The sequence below is a fragment of the Equus quagga genome, chromosome 2 (assembly GCF_021613505.1).
Source record: "Equus quagga isolate Etosha38 chromosome 2, UCLA_HA_Equagga_1.0, whole genome shotgun sequence".
Lineage (NCBI taxonomy): Eukaryota > Metazoa > Chordata > Mammalia > Perissodactyla > Equidae > Equus > Equus quagga.
Genome location: NC_060268.1, coordinates 157,526,335 through 157,546,029, shown reverse-complemented (window position 1 = coordinate 157,546,029; position 19,695 = coordinate 157,526,335). Strand labels below are relative to the sequence as shown.

The 19,695-nt window shown below is 50.8% G+C and overlaps 1 protein-coding gene across 2 annotated transcripts in view; it reads right to left on the bottom strand.

Annotated features, from left to right (window-relative positions):
* Positions 1-19,695, bottom strand: part of SUFU (SUFU negative regulator of hedgehog signaling) — a 108,222-nt gene that overhangs the window by 11,822 nt on the left and 76,705 nt on the right. For both annotated transcript variants that reach the window (XM_046653750.1, XM_046653751.1), the window contains exons 8-10: positions 18,557-18,668; positions 4,785-4,919; positions 2,817-2,955 (exon numbers count right to left, since the gene is read on the bottom strand). In XM_046653750.1, the coding sequence (XP_046509706.1) occupies positions 2,817-2,955; positions 4,785-4,919; positions 18,557-18,668 (386 nt within the window). The remainder of the gene's footprint in view (positions 1-2,816; positions 2,956-4,784; positions 4,920-18,556; positions 18,669-19,695) is intronic.

Sequence of the window (19,695 nt, the reverse complement as noted above, 5' to 3'; positions counted from 1 at the left end):
GTGGGGTGTCTTTGCCATGCCCTTTCCCCAAGAGATAACAGGCCTGGGCTAGTAGCCAGAACAAGGCGCCAAGGCTGGGAGCTAGGGCTTCCAAGGCTGTTGAAGGCTGATGCAAGAAAGTCATCCCAGTCCCTCCCAATTCAGCTGGGACCAACAGGGAGTAGCCAAGCAGTGGCCAAGGGAACAGAAGTCTGGGTCTCTTCAAGTCCTAGGTCTGCTGCATTCAGCAACTTCCTGTTCCTCTGCCCCCAACAGGCTTGGGCACACAGGAGCCAAGGAGACACCCCTGATCCTGGGAGCATGAGCAAGAGCGTCCTGCAGGGGTGAAGGCAGGCCTTTCTGTGCTGGGTTCTCCCTCCAGAGGCGCCTGGGGCTCACTGGTGACTACAAGCCTAACCTCAGGCCTCCAGGAGGTCCTGCAGACTCCTAAGGAGACAGCCAGCCCCAGAGGGAGACCTAGAGGCCCACAAATAATTACAAGCCCAGGTTCCCACAAGCTAGGGAGCTGCCTGTGACTGTAGTGGCAAGACCCTAAGGAGGAAGGTGGGCTGGCAATCACACGCAGAAAACACTGACTGCTTTGGGGGCAGGGAGGAAGGCTGGTGTGGGTGTTGGCTCCACAGCTGAGGACCAGCTGGGCTGGGGGCAGGGGCGGAGAGTTTCCCAGGGCTCCTTGGAAAGGGCCTGAGAAACCCCTCAGTGAACGAGGGTGCGTGCTTGGGGAGTGGGGCCCCAGCCAACCTTCCTGGGAGCTCCCCTGTGAGCTGGCCCCTGTGGTGGACCACACTAATGAGCCCATAACACAGGCCTTTGATTAAGCAGCTCCCAGCACAGCAACTTTATTGAAACATGCCGAGGCCAGCGGCTGGTTCCCACCGCTCCCGGTTCCCAGGGCAACAGTGCATGGGAGGGGACCATGTGCTGAGTTTCAGCGGTGCTGCCCAGTGCTCAAGCTCACTGAGGGGCTGCTAGCGAGGCGAGGGGGAGTGGAGCAGGAGTGGAACATCAGCAGGGGATAAGGGGCTTGGGAACTGGGGTTGAGTCCAGAACTCTGGGGGAACTAAGGAGAAACATGACATCTGCTGAATCCTCTGGGGGCCAAGGTCTCCTGGCTGCTGAGCTTTGGAGATGCTGACCACCCACCTCCTCAGGGAAGAAAGATGTTCTAAGGGAGATGGCAGGACTCCAAGGACAGATTCAGAGTTGAGCATGTGAAAGGTAACTGGAATTTTTCCTGAGTTTGGGGAGACCCCAGTCCTTACTTTCTTAAGGAAATGTGCTTGAGCCTTCATACACACAAACAGCTATCTGAGGACACTTCTGCTGAGACCTGTTGGCACACTGTGGCCTACTGGGAATGATGACCTGCGACCTCTCAGGGCCTGGGGTCTCCTGCCCCAACCCCACCTCCCCCCTTCTTACCAGCTCTGCCCAGGCAAGAGGCCTACTGCCTTCCTGCTCTCCAGAGACGCAGCCTGGCGGCCTGGAGTACGGCTGGGGCTGGGGAGAGGCCCCTTCCACTTGTGCTGGGCTAATCTCAAAGGTTACACTTCAGAGCTTTTGCTACAGTAACCACCAACACCACATGGACAGAAATCTAATGTTACCAAGTGGGACTTTTAAAATGTATTTATAACTTTATGGTTCAAAGTAATTTTGTTATGAAACAATGTAATAACAACAGTAGAAAAAGGCAAGATAATTTATGGAACACAATATCCCTAAAGCATCAGCTTCCATTTTGACCTTGGCTCAGTCTGGGGAGTGCGGTTGGTGTCCTTTGTTTGCTGTTTGTTTTAATTAAGGGTTAGTATTTTGGTGGGAGGGGGAGGAGGGAGCTGGCCTGAAGGAGGAGAAATTCGGCTGCAAGCCGGCACACACACGGACAAAAAGTATGCCCACGTTAACAGTATATATGCTTCACAGACCCCCCAGACTGGGTTAAGCTCACAAAACCAGCATAATTCTCCTCCCCTCTACTGTAATCCCTCCTGCTCCCATACACCACAAACAAGGCATGATCACCTTTTGGATTAGGGTCAGATTCCCTTTCTCGTTACTCCTGAGAGAGGTATGGTAGAGTGTTCCTCCTCCCACACCCCCAACAAACAAGAAAGGATGTTGTTCCTCTAATACATCTGGGAGTGTGCTGGACCAGGCCAAGGACCCATGAGAGACCTAGGACAGGGTGGGGTCTGGAAGGAGGCCTATGGCTTTCAGGCCCTAGCACCCCGCTTGGCAGTGGCTCTGAAGCAGTGCTCCAGCCAGAAGAGCAAAGGAGGGAGGAAGTGTTCTGGACAAGCCAGCAGGTTTCTGCACAGAGAAGCTGGGTTTCCATCAGGAGGAATGGAAAAGCCATTAGATGAGGGGATGGGGGAGGCTGTGTCTGCCGAGGCGTCCCCATCCCAGCCGCAGGTTGAGTTCCAGATGCCTACTTTCTAGGAATTCTGGTGGGACTTCCATATAGCAGTAGAGAGAGGCTTCCACACTGCCTCCCATCCTGTTTCACCCTCGGTTTCCTATACGTTGGTTTACCCAGGGTGCAGAAAGTGTCAGATCCCTCAAACCTGGATTTCCACGGCAAACAGAACTATCAATGGTCAGGGCCTGGAGAGTCATCTCTCATGTCTCAGGCAATAGGCAGAGAGGCCAGGAAGTGCTCCTGAGCTGGTAGGATAGGCAGCAGCATCCACGTTCTACATGGAATTTCACAACCAGCCCCTCAGGAAAGGAGTTGCCAAGGGAGGAGATGGAGGGAGTGGGGGCGGGAAGAGCCCACAGAAAGGAGGTAGGGAGAAGAAAAAGAGCGTTCTCACTTGTAACCAGGGTCCATGAGCTGCGTAAGGGTGCTCCTCAGTGGCAAAGGCACCTTCCACTCCCGTGGAGACGAATGTGATGGCCATGTCGCCGGTGATACTTTTATATGTAAAGTGCCGTCCATGCAGGAGCCTGCCCCTGGGGACGGGAATAAGGAGACAGTGAGCAGCAGGCCTGGCTAAGGCTCAGGGACTGTGGGGACTATGTTCCCCGGGACAGGGTGCCTGGAAAATGCCCTCCTGACTGCCCACCTGCCCACTAACAGGGCACTGTAACCAAGCATGTTCAGTTCAACACCTTCCAAGAGAAGCCTCTCCCAAGTTCTCTACTGTCATTCTTCCAAAGCGCTCAAAGCTAGCAGAGACACTAGCTCAGTGTTCAAAGGGCCTGCAGGGGTAGTGAATGCACCTCCTTTGTGTCCATATGAGGCAACTGAGGCAGAGAGGGTAGTTAGCAATGTGCTGCAAGGTCATGCCCAGTGCTAAGAGGGGAGGTCATGTCCCCCTTTGTTTGGGGGGTGGGGGTGAAGTTGTACCTAAACGAATTTCCCACACCCCTGGATGATGGCATAGTGCCTTCACAGCACAACCCCTGTGCCCAGGGTAGAAGCTTCCACCTGCTCCTGGGCCCTCCCACAAGATTTAAATGGCTAGCTCCAAGGCGACAAGCACATCTTAAAAAAATAAAAAATAGGGGATGGCCCAGTGGCGCAGCGGTTAAGTTCGCACATTCTGCTTCTCAGTGGCCTGGGGTTCACTGGTTCCGATCCCAGGTGCGGACCACTTGGCACGCCATGCTGTGGTAGGCGTCCCACATACAAAGTAGAGGAAGATGGGCATGATGTTAGCTCAGGGCCAAGCTTCCTCAGCAAAAAGAAGAGGACTGGCAGTAGTTAGCTCAGGGCTAATCTTCCTCAAAAAATAAATAAATAAATAAATAAATGGCTGAAGCCAAGTGGGGTCACTCTGAGGGAGCCACAAGAAGTTACTGCTAATCCCCCGTCTGGAAATACACCTGGGAGAAGGGCAGGCAGGGGCAACCCATGGGGCAGAGATGCCAGTCAGCAAAGGAAGCAAAACCTGCTCTCTGCTTTCTCAGGCTGCCTCAGATTAACCCTTCACCAGACCAAAGGCCCTGAGGTGGGCCAGAGAGGGAGCTGGGGAGGGAATGGCTGGGGTCCTGCCAGGGGGGCCCTGCCAGTCCCTGTTTACTCCAATCACGTGTTGTCTTTGCCCTGTTGCCCAGGGTGGCTGGCCAAGGCTGGTTACCATGCAAGCTCCTTCCCCAGGCTCCGGGGACAGTGGGGAGGGTCCAAACCAGGTAAGTCCTTTCTTCCTTGTCACTGTTGTCTGAGTTGAGTTATTCTTGTTGCCTTCCCTGCTATAAAAGTGAGGGTAGAAGCCCTGAGGGCTTGGAGGAAGCCAGCTGCAACAGATTCAGCCCTGTGCAGCATCCCCAAGCAGAGGGCTGAATTCTGGCCACAGGGCTGGGTTTCCGGCACTGTGGACAGCAGCAGAAGGGACACAGCTGGGCTTCCAAGTCCCTCAAGGAGTCTGCTGGGCTGGCCACTGGATTTGGAGAAGTGAATGTTTTGCATGGGAAAAGCAGCAAGCAGGAGAAAACAGAGCCCAACCCCAGAGCCCCTGCCCTGCTACCCCAGTTCTACTGGGGACCCTGCCACCCCTGACTCTGGGCTCACGGGATGCCAGGGCCATCCAAGACTCCTAGGTCACTGAACCTTCCTCAGGAAGCAGGGCTGAGGGACACTTCTCTGGACAAAGGAGAGTTCTTCAGCACAGTGGGGGTACTGGCTGGTTCAGAGACCTCAAGCTCCCCCACAGGCCAAGATGGAGCTGCCTGACTAGTTCCCCTCCCTCCCTGGGCCCCAGACTCCACCTACGTCTGGGGGAGATGGCAAGCATAGGCCTGGGGGCTCCTAGGGCCAAGCTGTGTGATGTGGTGCTCACCTTAGGCAGAGAGGAATGAGGGCTCCTGACTCTTGGTTGAATTTCAGGTGCACGCTCTCGAGTTGCCGGGTGCGGATCAGCTCATGGGGAATAATGGCCGTGGAGCTGTCACTCTCCAGGCTGTCTTTGCGGCTCCTGTGAAGGAAGCAGAGGAACAGGTTCAGCACAAGGTAAAAACCACAGGGAGGAGCAAGACAAGAGTTTCTCAGGCTGGGCTCCTGAATGATGACAATGACAGTGACCGATGGTAACAACAGCCACCATTCACTCTGTGCTTGCCAAGTGCCAGCCACTGTGCAAAGCACTCCTCACTGACTGACTACTCAAACACTGCCACGAGGTGGGCACTATTCTTATATCCCTTTTACGGATAAGAAACTGGGGACCAGGGAGGTTAAGCACTTGCCCAGGTCGTACAGGCAGGGCGTGTGGAGTTGGGGTTTGGTCGCAGGTAGGTCTGGTTCTAAAGCCTCATCTTTGGTCAACACACTAATAAAAGTTTATGTCACAGAGGCTTGTTCTTCCCTATGATAGCAGTAGGAGCTTCTGGAAGCCCTTCTCCCCCTGCCTTGGAGCCTCAGACCCCAAGGTCTCTAAGGCTAGGGTGCTAGAGTATACCAGGAGATGTGGCTCCAAGAGCTTCCTTCCAGCTGACCCTGAAAAGGCTGTGACATCAGAGCAGGCTCTGAGCACGCACACTCCTACTGACGGCCAGGAGCTGCAGTGACACACATATCCTTCATCTAACCAGGAAGTGACACAATCCTCATTGAGGGGGTGGAAGCCAGGCTCTCAGGATTCAGACCAGTGGGCTTGGCTGGGCAGCGGAACCGGGCCACCACCCTACTGGGCTTCAAGGCCCCAGGAGCCCTGTGCCAGATTCCTCCAGACTGTGGCCTCGGCCACAGTGAACTGTGACTGCTATCTCACATTTCCTTCTGTCCTGCTTCCCACCAACAGCTTGTTCCACAGCTGGGCCTCAGGGTCCCTTTGCAATCTAAGGTTTGACCTTTCAAATTCAGCTGCCCCCACTGACAAACTTTTAAATCTGCCTCAGCCGGAAATGAGGGTTACCCACTGATCCCATTCAAAAGGCCGGATCCTGGTCTGGGCTGTGAATCTCAGAACAATTCCCCAGGTGTCCATCAAAATACTAGGTGAAGAGCTCTTAGTTATTTACCATTCAAGCAGGAGGAGCTACCCAGGGTGTCTGGGCGTAAGAATCGGACAGCCAGTGGGGGCCCAACCTCCTCACACACTAGGGGGCTGAGCGCTAGGGCCTGCGGCCAATGAGGCACCCTGACAAGCAGAGCCCCTCCCCAGAGGGAGGGTATGAGGTCAGCAGACAAAAGGATGGTGGGTGACATCAGACAGCACAGGGCCCTGCCGAGGCAGTGGTTTATAAAAGCCCTTGAGGTAATGCGGACCATTCCTACCAGCTGGGTGGGTCCAGCTGCTCTTTCACAAAGCAGTCTCTTCCTCTGGCTTCCCAAAGCCAATTCTGAAACCGCCCTTTGCCCTACCTTTTCCTTTGACGAACCCTTTCACAAGATCTGTGAAGGAGACAAATGCTATGGCCAAGAAGGTCACGGAATTTCAGGACTGGAAGGAAACTCTGAGACTGTTTAATCTACCTCTTTCCTTTACAGAAGAGAGCCGGTAATGCGTCCAAGGCCACAGAGCTGGTTTGTGACAGGCCAGTGTGGAAGCCTAGGACCTCTAACCAGCTCTCTTTCCCTTACACTTCGGCTGCTACGTCTTTCTTGCGAGGAGGAGGACAACACCAAGCACTAGCTCTCGGCGGGTGTCCTGGGCCCAGACAGGAGCAGAACCCTCCTGTGGTGGGCCCTTACTCTGCTCTCCAGTAAGAAGTCCACAGATTCACTCGCTGCTGAGTCCTCACAGCAAGCACCCCAGGCAAGATTCTGTGGTTAACCCCTTCTTTTCCAGATGAGGAAACTGAGGCTCAGAGAGGCGACGTGACAAGCCTAAGGTCACAGAGTGAGTTTCAGTGGAAGAGCCAGCGTGTGACTCTTACAATCACTTCTGTCGAGGGTCCCACATGGAGACAGCCCACCATGTTTCCGCTCCCGGAAGGAGCGGAGGCCTGGCTGCCAGGCGGGGCCCCGAGCCTGCAGGGCCTGCTGGAGGATCCCCGCCTCTCTGGCACAAGTGAAAATGCTGATGAATAGCAACTGGGGGTGGGGATGGAGGCAGGGGGGGAGGAATCAACAGCACACAGGGCTAGAGACGTCTCAAGCTGGAGGGAAAAATAAATTGTTGAAAGTCAGCTAAAGTCACCTTGGTAACTGCTACAGCACACTCACCCGGAACGGGGACATAAACCCCACTGCAAACAGCTTTAAAGAAATGGAAAAGAACTTAATCATCTGAAGAATTAATGTGACAAGTGCCCACATTTACACCTCCCACCAACCTTCAATCATTTGAAAACGTACTTTAATCTTTTAAGAGAAAAAAAATTGCAAAATGCTAGATCTGCAGTCCTGGAGCCTGGGTATTTCCGGCACGCTGCTTCAATGGAAACGCGGCTGCTCCACACACACCAGGAGCCCAGCTTTTTGCTGATTTGTTTTTTCTGGACATCGATGCAGAAGCATGAATTATTTGTGTGGGCTGGGTGAGGTATTAAATCTGCAGCCGACACAGGTTTGCAATGTTTTGCATGGTTGTCAGCTTAATCTTAGTCATAAAAAAGTAAGTAGTGTGCTCGCCAGAGTGGCCTAATTTTTCAGCCGGGCTGTTTTCTCCCTGAGTTCCCAGTGGAGGGGAAGGTCGAGCTTTGGGGGTTTGGAAGGGAGAAGGGCTCCCAGGGAGGCACGGCCCGCACCCACTAGGGACTGTTAGGGGTACGGGACCAGGGGATGAAGGATGAGCTATTGCTCCAGCAGGCAGAATGGCTAACAGCATATGTTCTGAGTGTGAGTCCCTATGACCTTGGGCAAATGACTTAGCTTCTCTCTAAGCTTCACTATCCTGTTGATGGGAATAAATAACAATACCCTTTCGTCATAAGGATTAAATGAGATGACTCACGTGAAGCACGTAACAGTGCCTGGGATGCAGTAGGTACGCAAAATATATCTGGAATGCATTAACAGGATGTCAGCTGGCTGCCTCTAGAAGTCTATCTGATTCTCCTGCAAGAATATTGATAGCTTAACAGAGACTTATTTGCTTTTACCCTGGGCCCAGAGTCCAACTGCCTCTGGCCAAGTCAGTTCCCCTTCCGAGCAAAGGTCCCTGCCCCTGAGCTTAGGAGAGGGGACTTCTGAGAAGGCGCTTGAAAGGGCTCCTGACTCCCTGAGCAGACATTGTGGGCCCTGGTCAACTGCTGGTGCTCTGGGAAGGCCTGACTACAAGCCAACAAAAACCCTTGAGGCCTTTGTTCTCCTGAGAGAGGCACTGGCAGGGCTGTCTTCCTTCTACGGAGCACAATCAGCCTTCCTGCAATTCTCCTCTACTGGTCCTCAAGTCGCCCAGAAGTCATTTAATTCATCCTCCAAGACAGCCTTTCAAGTCCCTGAGGCTGCTCTCACTGCCCGTCAAGTTTCTCTTCTCCAGTATTTGTGGCCCCAACTTTCAACTATATTCTTAAGACAAGGTTCTGCAGTCTTCCATCCATTCAAGTCAGTCTCCCTTAGATTCACTCTAGCTTGTCAAAGCCAGAGTGTCATAAAGTGTCGTGTGCGGAAATAAATACAGTATGTGGTCTAACCAGGGCAGATCACAGAAGGACTATTAACTTTCTTGTTTGGGATACTTTATTTCTATTAGAACTGTCATAAAATTGTCTATTCTTTGTAACCTCATCACACTAGCAACTCATACCGCACTCCCTCTGTCAACAAAATTTCCTTCAGGCTTTCTCTCATGGGCTGAGCTGAGACCTCTTCTCTTCCATCTTGCCTGTACCATGGATAATTTGGAGCTCAGAGTAGAACTCTGCATTATCTGGCTAGTGTTTCAAGCAGTCTGGATATTTCTGAAACTTGACTCTGGCATCCATCATGTCAGCATTCCCTCCTGACTTCACATCACTGACAAACTGATAAACCCGCCACTGATGCTCTCATCCCAGGCTTTGATTAAACAGTGAAGGGGACAGGGCCAGGCAGACAGGCTGACAGACTGACATCATTACTCTTTGGGTATGCTCATCCAACCAATTATAAATCAACCCAACTATCCCATCACCAAGCCCCTCACCCTCCTGGGTGCTCTGTGGACATTTCTCTGTCTTGCCAACAATGATCTCAGAAAACATTCTCCAAATGTGTTGCTAAACCCCACCTATGTAAGGTCTACAGCACTTCCTTTGTCTACCAGGTAAAAATAGGTAACTGTTTCTTAAAAGGCAGTGAGGATGGTCTGGCAGGCCTGACTGTGAATCTGTGCTGACTCTCAGGGCTCATGGTTTTCCCTTAGAGTGTTCACAGCCTACTTGCTGAATAATCTAGTCCAGAATTTTTCCTGAGAGTTGACACAAGGCTCACTAGTATACAAAGTTGTTTTGTTTTTTTTTTGAGGAAGATTAGCCCTGAGCTCACATCTGCTGCCAATCCTCCTCTTTTTGCTGAGGAAGACTGACCCTGAGCTAACATCCATGCCCATCTTCCTCTACTTTATATGTGGGACACCTATCACAGCATGGTATGCCAAGCAGTGCCATGTCTGCACCCAGGATTTGAACCGGCGAACCCCAGGCCGCTGAAGGGGAACGTGCAAACTTAACCGCTGTGCCCCCGGGCCAGGCCTGAGAGTGTAAGTTTTTTGTGTTTTTTTTTGCGTGTGTGAGGAAGATTAGCCCTGAGCTAACATCTTTGCCAATCCTCCTCTATTTTTCGTATGTGGGAGGCCTCCACAGCATGGCTGACGAGTGGAGTAGGTCTGCACCCGGCATCCAAACCCACAAACCCGGGCCACTGAAGCAGAGCTTGTGGAACTTGAACCATTCGGCCATGGGGCCAGCCCCCCAAGATGCTTTTTGCATCTTGAAACTTTTGAGTGCTTTCAGTCTGGCAACACCTCTCCCCCATCTCTCAAAGATTTTTGACACCAGCTTCATGAATCTCATCTGCTGATTTGCCTGGTATTCTGGGGAACAATACATGTGCCCCAGGAGATGTGAAATCATGGCCTCAATCCTCTTATCAATGCCTATGTGACCCTTCCTAGTCTGATAACCATTCTTTTTGAGATGGAAGCATAACAGAACTCGAGTAAATTGCACTTTCTCTCTGCCACTGATTAACGTTACTCTGTCCAAACAATTAGGCCTAGGTTTTCTTCTTCTTGTCGCAAACAGAAGTATAAAAAATAAAGTCCTTTTTGCTGGTCATAGCACTTTTTTGCAAGACTAAGTTCTTCTTGAGTTTCAACTTGTCTTGATCCTGTTCCTCAAAGTCTGTGTTGGTACAATATACTTCTCCTTCCAGCTTTTGTTCAAATTCTTCAAAAAAAATCTGAGTTATATAAAGGATTCTCTATATATCTATACTGGTCCCTGGAGGTATTATACCTCCTTTTAATTTTCAGGAGACTATTCACAATAATAATATTAAGAGGTACGTTTTATTGAGTGCAGATTATGCTGTCAGGTCCTATGCTAAACCCTTTATATAATTTGCTTCCTTTCATTTCCATGACGATGCTATAAATAGATATTATTTTTCCCATTTTACAGATGAAGAAACGGAAACTAAGGGACTTAAATAACTAGCCCAAAGTCACACAATGAGCAAATAAAGAGCTGAGACAAAACCCCCAGATCTTCCTGATGCTAGCTAAAACATAACCACAATATTTCTTTTCAGGAACCTCCCATCCCTTTGAGTGGTCCTTCCTTCTGGGGTTTCGAGGCCATGAGGACATCTATTTTTCCCCTGAACTCTTTAAAAGAACTGCTTCCTAGAAGCCAGGGCAGGGCTTCTCAAAGGGTATTTGATGGAATTTTCATTTAAAAGAAGCTTCTAGAAAAGCAGATGTGGAAAGGGCTGGATGCAGTAATATGCATATCTCAGATTAGAGATTCACAAAATGTTGGCATTTTGAAGACTCAGGAGGACTCAGAGAGCAAACAAACCAGTTTCATTTTGTGTAAGCCAGTATCTTCCAATCTTAGCCAAACGAACCTCTTTTCACTTACTATCCAACAAAACCCCCTAAAAGGCTGTGTGGGGACCCTCCCCTCTGGGGACCACTGGCCAGGCACTGCTCTGACAGGGCTCAAGGTTTTCCCTCTTGAACTCTGCTGTAACCAAGCTGCTTTCTTCCAAGGCCGTGTCACTCCTACTCCATTAACGTCCTTGCTGGTCAGAATATGGTGCACAGCCGAGTGCCCCTCATCATTTCCTTCACCCCAAGACAGACGAGCTCAGGAGGCCTGCTGGACAGTCATACACTGTTCATCTCCAGCCCTTAGCATGATGCCGGGAAGCTGAAGTTCCTCTGTATTGACCAGAGCTTGCCTTGGTGCCAGTTTTGTGCTTTTTACCTGGAAATGTGTCATCCTTTCTTTTTACTGGGCAGGGTAAGCTGTAACAGCTCCTCCAATATACTTGGTTGACCTTTTTTTTTTTTCACTTTTCCTTTTTAAAGTTTAAAGAGTCAAATAGTTCTAGAAGGCTCATTACAGTAGCCAGCAGTCTTCCCACTCCCTCCTCCTCAGAGACAACCACTTTCATCTCTGTTAGCTGACTCTCTTGGTATTTTCCTCACTATTTCTAATATACTTTATTTCTACTTCCTGGTATTCCCTTTTCAGCTTTACCTACTCACTTCCCACTACAGAAGACGAGCTTTCAGCTCCCTTCCATCCCACACTACCACCTTCCCATCTTCCGAGGGTAACCGTGTCACAAGTTTGTTTGGATCAGTATTAAGTGTTTACATTATTAGGCTATACCAATGCTATTTACAACTGAGCCATGTGGTATACCAGGACTACTTTTCCCTTCTGGGGTAACTTTCTATTTTCTGGTGTAACTTTCTATTTCATTCGATTTAGTAACTGTCTTGGTTTTCTATGTGTCTATCACTAACTCAATCCTAAAGTAACTACCAACGGTATACAGATTCTCCTAAGAGGTTCAAATACATCAAGTATTTATCAATTTTATCTTCTTAAAGACATTTCTTCAGAGGATCCTCCCAAACTACTCCAGTCTGAATTGGTGCCTTCTGTTCTTGCTGCACAGCTGTCTTCATGGGATCACTTGTCCCTCTAACCCTGATGATTCCTCTTGCTTCTTTCTCATGTTGGAACCCATTTCCTGTACCCCATATGTCTTTCTCACTCATTTTGATGGAGCATATCCTCTAGCAGATTTCACTTTATTTTTTAGTATGCCTCTCTCAGCCGAATGGTCCCCTCTGACCTGCCGCCCTTCTGGGTTTCCAGGCAAACTAAAATACCAACTTCACCCTGTGCACTAGTATGCAGACTTCCAAGGCCCTCTTTCCAGTTATTTTTTCCTGTGAATTGGCAGGCACTTCCTCCATGTTTATCTTCTTTTACAGGCAGTACCCAGTGGTGAAGAGGCCCAGATCTGGAGTCAAACAACCCAAGGTTCAAATCTTGGCCTGGACAGTTATTCCAGCATATTGACCCTAGATAAGTTACATAATCTTACCTAAGCCTCCACGTTCTAATTTGTAAAATGGGGACAACAGCAGCCCACAACACAGGGCCTGGCACATGGTGATACTCAATAAAAACTGCCTGCTCGGCCTCAGGAACCCGTCCAGCCCAGGACTCTTCCTGTATCTGGAGCACTGAGGGGCAGTTTATGGAATACCACAGGCACACATTTGGTAATCCAGGAATTGATTACATTTTTCCATTTATTTCTTCTCTTTACCACTGACTATATAACACATTCTATATTTACGCTTCCCACTGGATAAGGTGACTTTTTAAGTATCTGAAAACAACTTCTCCTTCCAGTGTCAAGACAGATCCCAGATTTCTAGTGCTGTGCATGCCCCTGTTCACCCTGCCCATGCTTTAGAGACTAACAGAACCTTACCCAGGTTGCCTCTCCACCTTGGTCTCTTCAAATTTAAAAGTCTTAATTTTTCCATTTTAGCCCAAGGGTACTGGTCATATTCTATCAATGGCAGCAGGCATGGAAAGGAGAGGAGCCGAACCACCGAGACTCCTTTTAGCCACAATTCCAGTCCTGTGACAGTGGTGACGTCTGCACTGGCCACATGACTTGGGGCCTTCTCCTTGGGGACGCCCGGGAGCAGGAACCAGGGCATCAGGGTTGGCAACTATTCAGATGTGAAGTGGGTTTGGCCTGCTGAGCCCAGCCCAACCTCTGGCTTCTGCTTCTAGCCTGGGAGATTATTCCTTTTGCTTTCAGATTGCTGACGAAAGCTCTGAACTTTCCAGAGAAAGAACCACTTGCAGGTCTCCCCTCAGGGCAGGACTGGAACAGGGTGTGGGCATGGTGGGGGTGCCTCACTTGCTCGGCTCCACAGCTACTGTTAAGCACAAGGCTGTACCACCTGGTCACTTTGACAAATTCTCTCACGGGGAAGATACGAGAGGTAAAAGGTCTCAAAGGTTATCAGTAAACAGCAACAACCAAACGATATAATGCAATCTTTTCATTATGAACATCCCAAGGATGGAATGTGATACTGGAACAGTGGGTCAGAGTGTGGCCGAAGAAGAGAGGGTGACTAAAACTTGCATTAAGGTTAGTGGATTCCTTAATCAACTATTAACTCCTCTGGGTACCAGGGCCCTCCATCCCCAGACCTGCGCTCCGACTTGGGTGGGAGGTTAGGACCCCTGCTTTCCTGAATGAGCCTGTTCTGGCCAGGGCCCTTGGCTTTCCGATTTCTGAGACACTGAGTCATTTCCTCTCTCCAGCTCTCACCTTTGAGCCTTCCTTTTCCCTTCTCTGGAGAAGTGACTCACTGCTGAAGTGTTGGGTGACACTGATGGGTGATAAAAATGTTCCTGATTGTGCAACTCAAGGAAGGGGGATGCCGTTTGGACTGAGAATCCAACATGTTAGCCATGAACTCTGAGGCTGGGGTGTTAACAGTGGTCACGGCTTCATCTCTTTGGGGAAGTGGAGCAGAGAAGGGAGTTTAAATAGAAATTCACCCGTGCTGGCCTTGCTGTGGGGCCCCTTGTTCCTCCCCTTCAAAAACGTGTATTTCTGAGAAAGGCACATAAAGGCAGGCACTTAGCAAGACATACATGGATCACAGAGGCCTGGGCCCTTCATCCCATCAGCCTTTCGGGGCCTGGCTGGGGCCCTGAAAGCAGGGCTGTTTCTCTCCCGTGAAAACAACCCTACTTCCCCAGCGTGGGCGTGGTGAGGGAAGCCAATGTGACAGACGCAGGCTCCGGGCTGGCAGCTGCCCTGATGCGCCAGACCCCTTAAAGCAGGGTTACCCAAGACTATCCTGTGGGCAAGTGGCCATAGCAACAGCCCAGCTGTTTTCCCAGACAGAAACTCACCTTCCTTCACTCAATTCACTGGATGCAAACTAGATATTTTCTTCTTCTAATTAATGTTCATGGACCTCATAAGCTGAGCAAAACAAAACACAATTTTCTCTAAAGGATGACTCCCTGGCCAGGTCACAAACTATTCAAGATGGGAGGCAGTAAAGTCACTGCAACCAAAAGGCCAAAAAGATGAGAACAGAGACACTCATAAAAGTGGAAAATACATGTGTGTACTTGTGTGTGGATTGGGGGGTGGGTGCAGCTGAGAATGTTACAATAGGAGAATTGATGCTACAAAACCTTAATTCTCCAGAAAATTAAGGCAAAAAGAAAAAAAAAAAGTCTTAAAAGCTGCTGTTGCAATTCCAGAATACCGAGAAACTTGGCTCAGCAATGATGGTTAGTTTGCTTTTTAAAGGTGCCTCAACTCCAAAGTGCTTCTCCCACAGTCAGGAACCTTTTCCACCAAGACATGTGTACACACATGCATGACCCCTGCTCTTCTTGGGGAGGGTATGCGACCCAGAGAGCTCCTCAAAGGTCCCCCAAGCTCAGTCAGTGAGTCACTGGCAGAGGGAGGAGGAGGTCCTGGTGCACTGATGCAGGTTCCCAGCATCAGAGCAACAGTTTACAGACATGCGAACCTCCCCATGTGATGCACCTGACCACGCATGTCCTCCAAGTCACTGTGGAGAGGCTGGAGCAAAGGCCAGACTCTGTCGAACAGTCCATGTCTAACCAGGCAACCTCAGACAGAGAGGACGCCCAGTGAACCGCCCCCCTTACAAATGTTGGCAGCCGCAGTCCGTAAGCCAGGCTCCCCTCAGTGGCACAAAGGGATTGCTTCCCAAACTCACCCGGGCGGGCCGTGGGAAGGGAGGCGCCAGCAAGCCGAAGGAGGCTTTTCTCAACTGATCATCTTGGGAAAAGCCAGATACAAATTTCACGGCTGGAATGCAATGGTTGTGAAACGCTGGAAGAAGCCCCAAAGAGGGCCAAGGACTCTCCTTCCCGGAAGGCGGTGGGAGGAGGGCCGGCAAGGGGGAATGGGAGAGGAGCAGGTTACCCACAGGGGCCTGCCTTTCTGGGAAGCAGGAAGTAAGGCCTCAAGAAAGAAAGAAAGAACTCCCCTAGCCCTGAGGAGTTGGAGGGGCTGGAGACACTGTTGGTTTTGTTTCTGAACATGAGGAAAACAAGGCTTTGTGTCAAAAAGTAATTCTGGTATAAATGAGCCAATTATGACACAGCCTGTTATCTCTGGGATTTGGAAGCACCGAGGCTGACAGCAGGTCCTCCCTAGAGTTAAATGCGCACAGTGAGCTTCTAACACGGGGCTCTACCCTTGTCCTCGGGGTCATGTGAGAGATCTCTATTCATGCTCTGACTGGTTAGATGAGGCCCATCAAAGAGGGTTCTTACTATTTCAGACACACAGTCTCATGTGTCTCTCATGGAGTTTCTGAGAATGGAGTGAGAAGACCACACAGTGTTAATAGCTGATGGACTGCCCTAAGCTCTACCCTCTTCTAACCTTGGCCAAGTTACTTACTAGCCTCTCTGTACCTCAGTTTCCTCATCTATAAAAGGGGGATAATAAGATTATCTACTTCATAAAGTGACGATGAGGATGAATTAAATTAATACAGAATAAAGCACCTGGAACATTTCCTGGCATACGCTAAGCACCATCTAAGTGTTAGTTGCTACTGAGGTATGAAAAGATCAAGTGCCTGACTCCGCCAAGTAGACAGAGCCCAGCTCTAATGTCCAGGTTCCACCCGCTCTTCTGAACCTCTGGCCTATCTCTGAGGCCTCCTCAGACCACATTCAGACCCATGAAGACCCACGCTTCAGAGCGCCCAGCCCAGAAAGCCTGACTAAAGGAAAATCAGACACGAAGACACAATTAGGCCCACGCTGGATGCTCCCTCATAGGGAGAGAGCAAACACTGATGCCAGCACATTTTCGGTCAGCTTTCTTAGTGGCAATCCATGCAGTTTATCTGAAACGGGGTCAGGTCCCAGAGTGGGCAGCACAGATATTACAATTGTGCTTGCTAATCTGAACTGAGTCCATCACCATCGATCTTGAGGTATAACAGGGAGCTGGAGTCTTGAGGGGTGTGTTGGACAATGTTCTTGGCAAAGGAGGAGGAGCCATTTCTCAACCAATTGGTGACCAGCACTGAGAACTTCAGAGGAAATGTTCTGATTCCCCACAGACTGCAGATTCTGGCACCTTGGAGACCTGACGGGGTACTTGACCTGCAGGGAAGGGAGATGACCCCAGAGGGCTGGCAGCTCTGATGTATTCCCACCTACCTCTCTGTAGCTCAGCCAACTCAGGCCAAAGGGTAGAGGCTGCAGCTTCTGCCTTGTGACCACAGATAGCCAGCGGACCAGCTCTGATGCCCTGCTGCCCAGTCAGAGGGTAGGCTGAATTTGGGCTGTATGTGGGCATCCAGGAACCCAGAGCCTTGTGCCCCCTTACAATGTCTGGGAGATGCATCAGCTGGAAGTATGCCTAAGACAGGGGGTGAGATCTCAGGCCTGTCCCAGATATACAAGAGGGGAAAGTGGGGTGTCTCTGCAGGAGCCCTGGCTCTTCTGCCCAGAAACCTGCACCTTCCAGAGGTGGGAGGACCATCTGGACTGAAACTGTCTAGAAGTTACAGGGCAACCTGCTTGAGCCTTTAAGTCCTCAAGCACCTCCCAGCCTCCCACCAGTACCAATGGGACCCAGAGGGAGAAGCCAAGCTCAGGGCACAGGAAGGAGTGTAGCCCTGGGACAGGGCATAGACTCACAGGTGGAGAGTTCTCAGATGCCCCAGCCTGGCCATCTGCTGCTGCCACGGCAAGATCATGTGCCGTAAGCCATCTACTTTAAGGCAGCTGGGCAGAGAAACCCACTGGCTGAGTTGGAAGCTGCTCAAGATGGCAGTGGAGGTTTCTCTAGGCTATTGCTAAAGAGCTCAACTCTCATGGCTTCTGATGGCAGATTCTCTAGGGAGCCATCCTGGGCGGCCAGAACAACTCTCTCTACTCCACAATCTGCTCCCAGGTTGCAGCCTCAACTTTAACCAGCCAGGTTGCCCCTGTTTCATCCCTGTCAGCTCCTTCCCTTGCTTGTTAAAATTCTAGGGTGCCTTTAAGGTCCAGCTCATGTTCTTCCTCCTCCAAGAAGCCTTCCCTAACTCTCCAGATCATGCTGTCTTGTCTTTTCTGGAGTGCATTAAATCACTACCACTTCTGAAGATCATGGAGGAGCAAGTGGAGCTATAATTCAAAGAAGTAGCTATTTCCATCAAATTGGACCTACAGCCAGACTCATGCCAATTAATTAATTAATCCATTGTTTTAGCTCATGCATCCCCAAAAGAGCCTACACCCCAGATGGCTCTCCGGGCCCTGAGCTTGCCCCATAGTGAGTATGTAATAAAGACTTCCTAGAAGAACGATGGATCACCCTGGTCTTGAAGGAGTGGTCTCCCTCCCTTTTAGCCCAGGGCACAGCAACTTCCTCCCTGGCAGGCAAGGTTCCTGCTCTGGGCTGCCAGCTCCCAGGCATCCCCTGCCAGCAGCTATTCCCTAGAGCTGCCCTGGGACTAAGGGCAGAGGGGGTGCCCAGCTCCAGCCCTGCCCATCGTTTGTCCTCTACCAGAGGAAGAGAGGTCAGCAGGAAGCGGATCTGACCTCTGGGGTGGCCACAGTCTCTCCCAAGGGCTAGAGGGGCCCCCGGACAGGCAGCAGAGGCCTGCAAAGGACTTCCCTTCCCTTCCCTGGGCCCCCATGGAAGGGAGGCAGGAAGAAGGGCCTCAGCAGCAGGCGTCCAATATGAAGCTGGCCAGACAGGGAGGCCCCTGGGGTTGCAGCTATCAGCCGGAGACCAGGCTCCAGGAAGGAAGGAAGGGCAACTCTGGCCGAGGCTGAGATAAGGAGGGGAACTGTGCTCAGCACAATGGGCTCCCACAAGGCTGGGAGGCCCCAAGTCAGATTTTGCCCCAACTTGGCCTCCCGTCTGCTCACACAGCCCATGTAAATATTTACTGATGTTTATATTCCTGGTCTGCTGGGTCCCCTCTGAGGCCCTTTCCTCTGACCCACAGATCTGTGTGCTCCAGAGACCCTGGGCCCATCCAGCAAGGACTATGGACCTTGTTTTCTCTCATGCAAGCCACAGGGACAAGCCCTTCAGAATAAAACTGCCCCCTTGTCCCAGCCCCAGGACACTGCTGTCAGGAAGCTGTACTAACCCCTCTGTGGGCGGGGAACTTACGGGGCCCGGTCGTGGGTGAGGCCGTTTTGCCGCTGAGGGTTGATTGGCGGAAGGACGGGTTTGCTGTTGATCTCAAGTCCTCTCCTCAGGGTCTCCCGGATCTGCTCCGTGTCTGCAACGACACCACTAAGTTGCCTGATGGCCCTCTGGGCTCCCAGCATCCCCCAACAGTGCCCTTGGAACCCGGCTCTGCAGATGTGCTAGGGAAAGAACCCCATGAAGGCTGGTCCTGAGCCCACTCGAGGCATCAGCCGTGAGATCTGAGTGAACACAGCGTGAGGACACAGGGCAGATGAGACACTGTGCTCTCAAGCAATTTCTGATCTGAAGAGTGCCATTCTTATATAACACAAAGCGTGGCCTCCAGGCTTCAGAAGGGCACCCTCCAAGACCGGGCTCTTCTCCACTGTCCTTTCCCTTCCTGCATCACAGCCCCTAGATTTACCCTTAACATATCTCCAGACGGCGACCGACAAGGCCTTTGCTACTGCCCAAGACCACCCAAAGATCTGTCCGCTGAAATGGACACCATTAGGGGCTGCAAATGTCCTGCCAGGAATGGGCAGGCACCTTTTACACAAGTTTCTCGGTTCTAGGTGATCAGCTGGTATCTGGCCCTGTCAACTCTTCCCCTTGGGCTGTGTCAGAGGAATGCTGAGGTCATCTCCTCACCTTGGTCCTATCCCAGGAAACCCTGCCTCTCCATGGGTCTGCCAAGGGCCAGGAGGTGAGAGAGCAGTTCCTTGGAGGGATTATTTCTTTGCAAGGTGCTTTGCTGGTCTTTGGGGTGAAGAATACTAGTCTGGTCCCCTATATTGAGGTTTTTGGTCTAAGATTTACTTCTGTAAACTACAAACACACACAAAAAAGCAAACTAATGGGGGTTGCTCAATGGGTAGGCTTAGAGTAGCGATGGAGGGGATTACTAACTTTTCTAACTGTTTGACTTGTTATAGTGACATGGATTACTTTTATAATTTTTTACTTTTTTTTGAGGAAGATTAGCCCTGAGCTAATGTCTGCTGCCAATCCTCCTCTTTCTGCTGAGGAAGAATGGCCCTGAGCTAACATCCATGCCCATCTTCCTCTACTTTATATGTGGGATGCTTACCACAGCATGGCATGCCAAGCAGTGCCAT